This window comes from Aplysia californica, unplaced genomic scaffold, assembly GCF_000002075.1.
Source record: "Aplysia californica isolate F4 #8 unplaced genomic scaffold, AplCal3.0 scaffold01044, whole genome shotgun sequence".
In the NCBI taxonomy this organism is placed as follows: Eukaryota; Metazoa; Mollusca; class Gastropoda; order Aplysiida; family Aplysiidae; genus Aplysia; species Aplysia californica.
The window spans coordinates 87,569-100,640 of NW_004798314.1; the positions used below are offsets into that span (position 1 = coordinate 87,569).

Genomic DNA, 13,072 nt, shown 5'->3' on the forward strand with positions numbered 1-13,072 from the left:
TGTGTGTGTGTGTGTGTGTGTGTGTGTTTGGCGTACATGTGTGCGTATTATGTGTTCGTGAGTGTGTTTGTGTGTGTATGAGTGTGTGTATTTATGTGTGCGTGTGTGTCGCGTGCGTGAATATTGTTCGTACATGCATTTATGTAAAGCGCCTAGAGCTGTTAGAAATGATCTTCATTATTATTATTTATTATTGTTTACCTTGAAATTCTTCTGCACTAAGAAACTGGTTTGAAAATCCAAGATGGCTGCCACAGAGACTCATTTTTCAGAAAAAACAACAAATTCACCCTTAATACATCCTATTTACTCATGAACTTCTTGTTCAATTAAGTGAAAGTGAATATAGGTCATTAGTTTAGAAATTTTTTCTGGGAGTGTACGTCTCCCCTTAAGAGCTCAATACCCTTTTTAACTCCTAGAGCCAGGAGTTTTGATACATGCCCCTGAAACCCTAAAAATACCATCAAACACCAGAATCTTTTTTGTTGTTGTTTTTTTGTAAGTGTTTTACGCGCTCGCAACTACATAAAGTCGTATGAGTGCGCTGGATACATTAAACATTTTTCAGTTGGTAGGAAATTTTGAATTTTGCCCGGGTGGCGCGGAAGCCTATTCTTTTCGATTTATTTTAGACCTCCAAAGGGTCTTTAACTTTGACATGCGCAAACTTGCACACGGGACCTGCGAGATTTTTCGCTCTTGTCCGAGAAGGTTAGGTGTACATCTTTCTTACCAGGAGATCAGAGGTTTGGCTGAAAGACAACAGTAAGAAGGAGCCAAGAAGTAGCAGTAGAAAGGCTGCAGAAAAAATCAGGAGCCCAGAGGAGTGGGCAAAGGAGGTGAAGAGGTGGGGGCAGAAAGTGGAGACGAAAGCAGACAACAGAACATTGCTAGAGAGCAGGAAGGGAGGTGAAAGGAGACAGTTTTAGAGAAGAAAATTTTCCGGTCGCTACCCGAATTAAAACCTGCAACGTTTGAATGAGAGACGAACACCTTAGCTTTAACCTCTAGGCCACGAGAGCCCCCCAAACACTAGATTCTATGTTTTAACAGATTCGTTTAAAAAGATTTGTAAGGTGTCTTTTTGTTCATGGATTTCATGTATTTAGAGCTGTTTCTTTTTCCCCCTTTGTCTCTCTCTCACGTGTGTGTGTGTGTGTGTGTGTGTGTGTTTGTGGGTACATGCTTGTATTGGTACAAATTCAAACTTGAAAATTACATGAGAGCTGCAGCATCAGCGGCTACTTGTCAATCTCATGCGGCTTGAAATCTGCAAGACAAGGGTGGAGAAGTGAGATTGATGAAAAGGGAGCTGATCGGCGACAAGCACTCTCTGAAAGAGTAGTGTGTGGAATTAACTCACTTGAGCTTGTGCTATAATTTTTTACTCAACAACCATTGCAGCCTGACACATTAGGGAGGATCATACAACTCAGAGTTGGCGGGAAGCAGTTTAAAGGGGCACATAGTTTATATTTTTATAGGAGCTACATTTTCATTAATTTGCAAAACCTGGTGGTAAGTGGGGGATGGATGTATAAGGAGGTTTGACTTAAGTGGGGCTGGCAGTGAAATGACGTTTGACTATGTCCATGTTCCAACTCCATTGGGTCTCGTAAGTGTTGAGTAATTAATATAAAATCTACCAGAAAATTAATATAATTCTAATGACTGAAGAAAAATTGGATATCTACCCCTAAAACATGATGTCTGCCCGTGTAGATCTAATTATAACAAATCACTCGCAGAAGTTCTCTATACTTTTTCCCCTCACAGCATGCAGAGGGCAAAAAGTTTTGTCCCCATGTACCGGAAAGCATAAAATATGAAATATCAGTGCAAAAAACACTCCGTTCATTGTGACATTTTCAGGACACTGAGAAAATTGAATGTGACAATCTACAATCATATTTGCCAAAATAAGTGAACCTGTCAGGGCTGAATTTGTTTTCCAATTCTCACAGTTTGATTGTATACATAATGGCCATGTCCCTGTCTAGTTTACTTCATTCGGGCTTTATTTGTGTCAGTTGTCGATAGTGGGTGAGGTTTATTCTCCAAGACTACTAAGAGTGCCTTTTAGGCAAGCCCTACAATCTTCAGATGAACAGTAGTAGTCCTTTTATGTTTTTATTCAAAGGAGAGTGGGTGGGGGTGTGCATTTACTCACGTGATAGTGCAGGTATTGTTGCCTTGTCTGTAGATGCAGTCGAAATTGATGCTAAGGGTGAAGGTAGTTCCCTGGTGGAGAACCAAAATTACATACAGACTGTCATCATTTGAAGAATGAACAAAATTTATTCCCTGGTGGGGGGTGGAAGGGGAGGAGGGTGTTGAGTGGGGGACTGATCCAGTAAATTGTTTCAGTGAATTGTTTTGAATCAAATTGAGACATTGGTAAAGAAACTGCTTTTTGTACGATCTTGGTGTTCTTTGTGACAAGGAGATGAGATGACGGGATGAGAAAATAAAGGAAAAATGGTATCCAAGGATGATACTTGTTGGATGGCATTCAAATCTGTAAGATTTTGTATGAATTTTCATCAACAGGAGGGGATAGATTACCTGAAGTCAGAGGGGAAAAATAGACTCCTGAAGGCTCAAGGCCTGGCTGAAGACAAACCAGGTGTGCCCCGTGACAATACAATGGTGAATACTGCGAAGGTAGGTTTTGTTGGAAGAACTAATGAGTAATTTTCTCCCCTATTTGTGTCACGGCGCTGTGAAATCGGGCTGTCCTTAATTTTTGGGCATGTAGAATTATTGGTATCTTCTTAAAGCTTGTTCTTTTGTCTTGCTTTGGATGGAGACAATATCTATTTATCTTGAATAGAAGTCGAAATATTTACGAATGAAGGAGTGGGGGTCACCTGGTTTCAGAGGTAAAATTAGTGAGAAAATGGCCATCAAAGAAGAATTTCCTAAGCTAAAGAGTCCATGGAAACTGAAAATTTATATTTTTGTGTCGTTAACTCTTTCTGCTTGTCACAGTCGTCGCTGACCAAACATGGTTTTGGCTGAGGAATGACTCGGTCCTCGTTTCTCATATGGTTTTATCAAATGGTTCGTAGTGCTATTTTCTGCAATATTTTGCGACTTGCGAATGTATTTGTGTCAAGATCGAATGCTTCACAGTACTTCACTGCTAGTTTCGTTAATAGGTGGCTTTTAAAAGAGAATTTTGCGTGGTTTTTTTAGTCTGAAGTCGATTGAAATAAAGCAAACCCGTTTTGTTTACAATGGCAACAATGGCTTGGGGCAACAGGTAACACTAAACGAAAGCCTCGTAAAGCTTTTCGCTGGTCAACTTGAGAAATATAAGCTTTTTTTTATGATGATTACATTGTCAGCCACACTGACCTAGACATCAATAGTAATTTCCAGCTGGTGAGAATAGCAGTGACGATACTGATGGCGGGGATGAAACTGACCAGACGTTGACTGGGTGTCGTACTCTATCAGTGGTTGTAGGTGAATAATGTATTTAATTAGTTATAACCTGCCATCAGTGGTTGTAGGTGAATAATGTATTTAATTAGTTATAACCTGCCCCCAAAGTCTAGATCTAGCACTGGCAATGCCATCAAACCTGGTACAACTGCTAGTATTCGATTTATTATAAGGATAGAATAAAAATTAGCAGCTGAATGCAGGTATTGGTCTACTATCAGTTGAGACTGGGTTGTGGCTGACTAGCATTTCGTGTATACTTCAATTACTCCAATTTATTGAACAAGATCTGTTTTGGAATACCTATGAATGTGTTATTATTACAAAGGCGACAGATAAACATTTCTATTGAATATCAGTCTGTATTTCATTGGTTGTGGTAACAGCAGTTGGATAAAACTCATCAAACTAGCTAATTTCATTATTTTTCAGTTATTATCCCCCCCTAAATTGTGTAATTGCTCTTACATAACAACACAAAGAATCATGCAATCCATCTACTGTGATAGCTTTCAATTTCTTTTTCAGTAGTATCAAATCAACTGTATACTTTCAATGAAAAAATATGGCAACAGAATCAATTTGCTTGTTGTCACATGTGGGTCAGAACACAAGCCAGCGGAGATCTAGCACTTGTACTCATGAAGGTCTAAAATGGCCAAAAGTCGATCTTTGTTGGATATATTTGAAAGTGAATTGACTAGGGAAAGTAATTCAGACACTGTTAGTGGTGGATTTATTGGTGATCAGTCAAAAATTGGGATTAGATTTGACACAGACAATGGGGATATCAGTTCTCATCCTCTTTCAAATGGAACACTACCTTTGGGAGTTTAAGAGGGGCACGCAAATGAGAGCTATAGAGTAAAATAGGTTCCTTTTGCTACACTATTTATTAGGGACTACTATAAGGTTGCTGAATACCACATGGTTGCATTAAAACTGTTTTTATGTTGAGCATGGTGTGAAAGTTGTGAGTATCAGTTGTGCTCGAAACAGACCACATGACGAGTTGAAACAGTCGTACCTCATTAGGCCCTACTTGTTCTTCTCAAACCTATGAACTATACATTTTCTGAAAGGTTATTGAAAACCTATATTTGTGCTATCTCTCATTTTTCATAACATGATACATATTATATTGGTGAATATGCTAATGAGAATGTAAATTTTTCATGTCAGCCATCTTGGATTTCAAAGTTACATAACCCCTTGTAAATTAAATCAAATTCTGTGTTCAAAGGCAAAAAATAGAAGTTCATTCAAACGCCTTTCAGAAAATATATATACTTTTGTGTAGTTATTATTTGATACAAGTTCATAAATTTGATTGGCAAAGCATGCGCACATTTTGACGGATTGGCGTTGCCTTTCCTGTTGAAACCATTGGTGGGTGGTGGTGGGGGTGGGGTGGGGGGGGGGGGGAGGTTAAGGTGTTTGCCTCTCATTCAATAGGTCCCAGATTCGAATCTGGATAGTGACGGAAAGTTTTCTTCTAAAATATTTTCTCCTTTCAAATCCTTTCCTGCTCTTTAACAATGTTCTGTCGTCTGCTTTCATCTCCACTTTCTGCCCCCTCCCCCCTCACCTCCTTTTCCCCCTCCTCTCGGCTCCTGACTCCTTCTGCAGCCTTTCTATTGCTACTCTTTGGCTCCTTCTGCAGCCTTTCTACTGCTACTCCTTGGCTCCTTCTACAGCCTTTTTGCTGCTACTCCTTGGCTCCTTATTGCTGTCTTTCAGCCACAACCCTGATCTTATGGTAGGTAAGATCTACACCCAGCCTTCTCGGACAGGGGCGAAAAATCTCGGAAGTCCCGTTTACAAGTTTGCGCTTGTTAAAGATCCCTTAGTGGTCCGAAATCGATAAGAGTAGGCTTCGGCCGCCAACAGGGCAAAGTTCTAAATTTACTGCCTTCTGAAAGTCTTTGACCTTATTCAGTGTGAGCAGACTTATAATGTATGTTTTGAAATGAAGATAGCTTTTAATTTTAATTTTTTTTATTTTTGTGTATTTTTTTTGTACTTAGAGATGACTTATTCAGTTTTAACTAATCGTCATCTACAGGAAGCTGATCGCATACTGGATGGCAATAAACCTGATGCTGATGCACAGACCAGAGGTCAACAGAAACAAATTGATGACTTGAAGAAGGAAGCTGAACCACCTGCCAAGAAGGCAAAGCTTGCTAAAGATGGTACAATGGCCGTTACTGCAAAGGTTAGTCATTTATTATGAAGAAGGGGAGAAATATTTAGCTGTTCAAATATTGTTGTTTATTAAATATGCAAATTTCGACTCTTTCTCTCTCTGCCTTGTTCACAATATATTGGGTTTAGGCCGCCAAGACGGGCTCTCCACCTGTCTGTTTTGGGCGATATTCCCTACCCCCAGCCAGCTGTGCCTCATCTGTCTGAGATTTGTCTCGGTACCAGGTGGATCTTGGCCTTCACCTCATCTTCCTCCTTTGGTGGTTTTATCTAAGGGTTTGCCTTATTTGGCTCAACATGTGTTTATTTTTTTGTTTTCCAATTCAGATAATATTGGGATATGCATAGTGTCCTTTGTTGTTGTTGAACATGGGGTCTACCTGTCAAAGGATTTGAGTGTTGTTTTTTTCCCCCTCCCTTCTTTTCCTCCCTCCTTTATTTTGAACTTGTGCCAACTGTATTGTACCTCACCTTAACTATAGACAATTGTCATCATAACAAAGTGAAAGTTCAATTCTAAACTATACTATATAGAAACAGGTTAGTAATAACAAAATGAAAGTTCAGTTCTAAACTCTATATAGTATATAATTATGCCATAAACTTCAAACTCATTATTGTATCATTTTCTACATGCATCATTTTTTTTTCGTATCCTCTTGCCAATAATTTGTTTTCGTGACAATGTTGTTTTTTAATAGGTACCAAAAGAATCACTGCATTGTAATTAAAATTACTTTTCCTCCTCAGGAGGGGAAAGCTCTTTTGTCTGGAGAAAAACTCGGAGATACAAGGCAAGAAACATCAAACCAAAAAGGCAAGGCGAAGACACCATTGAAAAAAAACTCAACAATTGCAAAAACCATGGAAGAAGGTAGGTCATTGTCTGTCAGTTTGATGGTGTAATTTTTTAAGCTTGTGTCTCTTGGTCCTCTCTTTAAATAGATAATGTGTCATGATGGGTGGAATCAGGCACTCTTCAATTTTTGGACATGTTGGAGTCATTGATATCGTTTTAATGCTTGTTTGTTCGTCTTGCTTTCGCTGAAAAAAATACTCATCTATATCTATCATGAATAGAAGTTGAGATTTTGGGATTGAAGAGAGTGGGGGTCGCCTGGTTTCAGATGTAAAATTAGTGAGAAAATGGCCACTAAAGTTTGCCGACTTCCAAACTTGCGAGTCCTTAGAAACTGCAAATTTACATTTTTGTGCCTTAAATCAATTTTTCAGGAAAATCCACACAGAAATGTGTTTTTAAATGAATCTTAACCCTATCTGTATGTCGTGTTTTACTATCGTATCCATACGACGTTAATCCGATCAGTACGCTTTGCATAGCAGTCTGTCAAAATGATTTTTTGAGAAATACTGAAAGTTTCAAAGAGATTTTCGGACTACAAATATTCTATAATGTGAACAATACAACCCCAAGGGTACTTAATAACCCCAGAGCGTACGGACAGGGTTAAAGGTTTTGGTTCCAAAAATAAAAATTCTATAAAAATCGCCCAACGGACAGTGAAATGCTGGTTTCTTCGATTTCATTATTTTGATGAGCACCTGATTTCACCATGATGCCTCACATGTGAATCTAAGAAATACTTTCTTTTGAGTGTGTTTATTGCATTTGGAATTGGTTATGGTGTTCAACATTTGATAATCAAATGTGAGGCAGCGTGGTGAAATCAGGCACTTGTCAAAATAATGAAATCTGAGAAATCAGCATTTTTTACCTAGTTTGGAAATTTCTTTTTTTTTTTTTTTTTTTTTTTGGCTCAAGACCTTGTATGTACATTCAAAAACATGTTTATGTGTAAATTTTATGGATAAACGTTGATTAAAGGCACAAAAATGTAAATTGGCAGTTTCCAAGGACTCATTGGCTATGGAAGTCCCCGAGCTTTGGCGGCCATTTTTAAAACTAATTTTACTTCTGAAACCAGGTGACCTCACCTCCTTCAATCGCACATATCTCGACTTCTGTTCAAGATAAATGGATATTTTTTAAAAATCGAAAGCAAGGCAAATGAACAACTTTTAAGATGATGCCAATAACCACATACGCCCACAAATTGAAGAGCGCTTGATTTCTCTACGTCGTGACACAAATGGCTTTTGTCAAGATGGGTCTTTTGCTATGTAACTCGAGGACTTTCATGCAAGACAGTCATAGGGAAAACAGTTTGCTAAAGTTCATTTAGAGGTTTGAGTTTTACTCTTGAAATATTCGTTGCTTTGTTTTCAGTGAATATGGAAATGTTGATGGTAAAAATATGTCAATCTTTTATCAAACTCAAGATGTACATTTTTTTCCCTTCAAAGATAGTGAACAATGAAATTACACCTGCCCTTCTCAGGTTATTCTTTTTCAACCACTTGTGCTATTTTTATTTTATGTGTACAGTTGGTCTTGTACAACTCCAACATGTTTGACAATTCCATAATTTGGGTAAAAAGATATAATGAAACATTAAAGACATACCAGATGGAGAACAGCAAATTGTATGAGCTATATGTGATTTAGATTTTCTGTGTTCATGTTATCTGCACTCCGAATGTGTGTATATTTCTTTATATATATGTGTGCTCTTTATTTAGAAAAAAATATAATATATGTTGATGGATATTCTCATTCAGTTTATGACATGTGATGATTTATATGCAATAGCTTTTTTGATTGCAACTTTTTGCTCATACACTGCTGACACTTCATGCCTTTTCCTTCTTGGTTTTGTGGTGAGATTACGAATTTATTGGAATACATAGACAGCTGTCCTTCCATGTCCTTTTATGTTTCATTTTCTTTACCATAATGCCCCCTAAGAGTTTGTGCTGGGTGGTCATTATTAAATGATCCTTTTTACATTTTTCACAGCCAAGTATGTCCTTGATGGAGAGGTGGATGTGAATTCTGGACGCAAGACCCGCTCTCAGAGCCGGGGAGTGACTCCGAAACCCCCCATGAAGAAAGCTGGCACTATGCAGAACACAGCTAAAGAAGGAAAAGAGTTCCTCAAGAGAGGGAAGGGAGGCAAGAAAGGTGGAAAAGCTGCAGAGGCTGATGATGATGATGATGATGCAGAGGAAGAGGAGGCCTCGTAATTGCTCATCACCTCAATGTTCATGTTGAACAGGGCAGTGGGAAATGGATTCTGATATTCTTTCTTGGACTTTTTTTCTTGGAACTGGAGACTTAGCTGTGGGGAATGAAACCTAGCTTCAAGGATGTGTTTTAAGAAAGCAGGCCGAGAATGTGTATTTGGAATCCAGTTTTCACTTCTGTCACTTCAGCGTCACATGTTATTTGTTCTTGTTAACTACTTAAATGTTGGGATTTTCTCCATAATGCTCATGCATACATTGACTTATTGGATAAAAAAAACATCAACAACAAAAAAACCTCACTTTAATATTAAAAGTGAAAAGGGAAAATATCATGAGCGCAGTGCATGATCCTTTGAGAAAGGTTTCACACATGGCTTGGTTGGCTTGAAGTAGTGTGGTTTGACTGTGTGACTCGGACATTTCGAATGTGATTTTTGTGCCATTTTTGTCTGTGAAGATTGAAGTAGTGGGTACCTTCAGGTATGTGTTGTGATAGATCTAAAGAAATAAATGTGCCATGATCACTGCCGAAATAGTCACTGCTGTATTCATTATAACTCCTCTGTCTTATGGAACATACTGTTGCTAAACAAAAATTTGAAATATTTGTGTGTTCGTTCACCCTGGATACCGAAGATGTATGATTTCTTGTAAAGTGAGTAAATTGGGAGTATAGTCTAAAATAAAATATATGACAAAGACATAAGACGTTGTGGATCTTTGTCAACATATAAGGACGATGAAGAAGAGCTTCTTTCCCTTATACTTAAGGTCAGCGATGGAAAAATATTGTAATGCAATCTTGTGATTATTTCCCAGCTTGCAACCAGATAACAGCAAGTCATGTATGACTTATTGCAGGGTAGGCATTATGAGAGATCCCCGTTTAAGTTTGTGCTCATGTTCATTACATGTTTTTGTACACATAGTCATTGTGTGTTTGAAGTGTTGTTCCCTTCAGTATATTTTTATGTAATCTCTAAAATAGCAGTGAGAATGTGCACTGCATAGTAGTGGTAATACATCTAAGCACTGACAGTACGTGGGTCCAGAGTGGGAGGGTTCTATCCTCAGAGTTAAGTTTTTGATGGTATAACTTTTTAACTCTGGGCCTTTTAGTACTTGTACTGTCAGTGTGAATGTTAATTCAGACCAGTTGTATTCATGTTTAAGTTGCAATTGCTGGTGACCAAGATTTTTAACCATAGCAAGTGCAAAGAGGTTCTGTAGTGTTTACTTGTGGTAGTTGGTTGATCTTGATATCCTTGGTTCATTGTAGATATCATTTTCATAACTTACCTCCTGCCTATTGTCCATTGCACTCAAAAATATATGATTTGTTGGATACTTTTGTCAACTGATAAATTTATAGCTCATCTTTCAAGAACAAGTTGTATGTGACTGAAAACGTTATGTTGGAATTTTGTTTTGCTTTTTAGTGCAGTTTTCCCTTGTTTAGAAATTAATTTTGTATCCAAGACAAGATTTCATTCATGTATTGGCTCCTCAGTACTGTTACTATGCACAATGTTACAGTTATTCTGTAGAGTCACTTAACTGTTCTGGCCAACACCATATTATTTACTTTAGTATGGTGGTGTATTTTAAATTCCTTTTCGTTCAGCTTTTGTATGCCATTGTGTTGCATCCTTTCTAGAATTCCTCTCACTCTCTTGTTCCTGTACCTGGAGAAGTGCTGACTCGTTATCTACTACCCAGCTTGGCATCTTCTAGTACTCCACCAAATGTAGGTGTTGTGTTTTTGCAACCAAATTGTGTGGATAGCACCCAAAAAACTAACAAGACTGTATTTAGAGCCTCTTGTATTCTCCTACAAGCAGGCTGAGCAACTTGTCTGTTCTTTGGTCAACATTTTTAGTTTCTTCTTGTCTGGGGGGGGGGGGGGGGTGACTAGTAAACTAGGATCCAATGAGAGAAGTGAGACTAAAATTGAAATGTTGCAAAGAGGAAAAAAAGAGAAAATGAACCGTAGGCTCATGTTTTTGCATCGTCTTTGTGATGGCGTCTGGGTTCTCTTTTATGCATGCATTCTAGAACATATGGGATGCTAGACGGGTGGCAAATTTTCAGTTCTAAATTCTTGTCTTATTTTATTTTAAAAACCAATCACTCATCTATGATTGTGTGGAATGGACAGTTACCTTTTACTGTGTCTGCTGCCTTACTATAGGGCATTTAAATTCAAGTTTAGCAAATTCAAATGGACTTTTTTGTAGTTTTAGTTTTTTTGTTGCGCATAATGTCAGTTTTTAGTCTTAAAATAGTACATGTTTTAATTTAGCTTTTTTGATAACAACTTATGGACTCTTTGTCAAGAGCTTTCCTTGACACAGTCCTGTCATCTGCACATGTTCGCATGTTGATATTATTAAAGAAGTGGTCCTGGTATTTTTCGTCTTGAATGAAATACAAAATTTCTGCCATGACCATGTTGCGTCAGATGAACCTGAAATGAGAGGATCAGAGCAATAACAAAATTTATTGAACTTACAGGCCTTATTCTGAGATAGGGCATCCAGTAGTGTAGTTATTGATTACCAGCTGAAAATGCTGGGTGTCAGTGTCCTATAATATGACAGTGGTTTTCTAAAGTGTGCTTTGTACAATTTTGTTCCCAGTCTGTTCCTTTCGTTTTCTGTAATTCCAAGAGTGCTTCATTGTGAGAAAGGCAGCATCATCTTCCAATAAAACATAGATTCAATTATCCCCCCTGTCCCCCAAGTCATGATTGTGACTCATTTATCAGTAGTGCTCACTTCACATTTTGTATTCAGACCATCTTCTGCAGCCATTTGCTGCACTGTGAACATGGCATTTTACAAGTTATTATTGTGTTCTATTGTGACTGACAGCTAGAAAGTTTAAGAAAGATTTAAAATCCATTAATAAATGATTTTCAAAGTTTCATTCATTGCTAAAATACTGTATGCCTGCGTTATTTTAAGTAATACTGTGTTGTGAAATGTAAGTTAATGTTGCCGGACTAAAGTCCAAATTGACTTTATTTTAAAAAGAGATAATGGCTAAAATATTACAACATAAGTATTTATCGTAGTAGATATTTGACAAGGATACATAATACATGTATTAAGAAGATATAATATATAATAAGCTATGATCCCCACAGAGCTCCCTTGTTTCGTTATCTTTGAGTTACATTTGGTCTATTGTACTGTAGATTCGAAACTGGAAATTGATTAGTGGGCTTTTTCATATTCTCATGTTGGTTTGTCTTTGCATATAACATTATCTATGAATCAATCATTATTGTTAAACACCCCTTTTTACACAAACAGCAATCATGTATTAATCAGTGTGTTTCAAAAGAAATATAATTCTGTTCAGTGATTTATCAACATATTTCAAACACATTTTTAGATTATCATCACCCAGTGATAGTTAATCAAGTTGACGCTTTCATCTCAGTATTTATTTCAGCACACGCTTGTGATTTTTACCTTATTTTTAGCAAGTTTTCATTGTCCGTTACATAAATGTCATTCTTTCATCCAAATTTTAATTTTGATTTTTAATCTTTCCTTGTGTCATTTTTCTTGCTTTCATAAATAAATGAAATGTTGTATAATGCTTTTGATTTAAGCGTTGTTTTTTTGTACTGGATAGAGGTTGAATTTTGACCAACTTACAGGTTCACAACATTTGGTTATTGTTTTGATTGTTAAGTTCTCCTCCTTGCTTGCGAAGGATGAGAGTTCGATTCCTGCAATACTGTGTTGATCGTTTCCAATTTTCTGATGGGATGTGTCCCACTCAGTGTCATAGTCATAGCCTGACAGGCAGGGTTGAAAGAACTGATTTCTTAGTCTTAGGCTGTAAATATACAGCCACGCAGAACTGATGGGCGCCGTGAAACAGACGAGCAGCTAGGTCGGAAGTGGTGATCCAAGTGGTTGGTGCAACTCCGTCCGACGGTGTAAAAAAAAATGGCGCTGAGCTGGCGTGAGAAACTTTTTGTGTGGTGGCTGTGGAGAAAAAGACAGAATACAGCGTTGTCGCGGATTTGGAGTGCATCCTATAAACAGATCAAGTAGACAACATGGAGCATACTACCACTTGAAACCTGACTTGCTCAAACAGAAAGAGAAGTTTGTGGATTATGTGTGAATGACGCCTGATAAATACAAAGCTTTGTTAGATTTGTGTGCTGCAGATTTGCACATCATTACTGATGAAAATATTCCTTACAGAACCAACAAAGGAAATAATACTGAGAGATACATGGAACCAAATAAAATCTCGATTGATACATACAAGACAGAAG

General features: G+C 37.6%; 1 protein-coding gene across 2 annotated transcripts in view; it reads left to right on the forward strand.

Annotated features, from left to right (window-relative positions):
• The window catches only part of LOC101855304 (nucleolin), an 18,786-nt gene extending 6,408 nt beyond the window's left edge, over positions 1-12,378 (forward strand). Inside the window, exons 2-5 of one of the 2 annotated variants that reach the window (XM_005111341.2) lie at positions 2,554-2,667; positions 5,519-5,671; positions 6,412-6,535; positions 8,540-12,378. In XM_005111341.2, coding sequence (XP_005111398.1) covers positions 2,554-2,667; positions 5,519-5,671; positions 6,412-6,535; positions 8,540-8,766 — 618 coding nt within the window. In that variant the 3' untranslated portion in view covers positions 8,767-12,378. The remainder of the gene's footprint in view (positions 1-2,553; positions 2,668-5,518; positions 5,672-6,411; positions 6,536-8,539) is intronic. The other variant, XM_005111342.2, reaches the window with a different exon arrangement.
• The last annotated feature ends 694 nt before the right edge of the window (positions 12,379-13,072 follow it).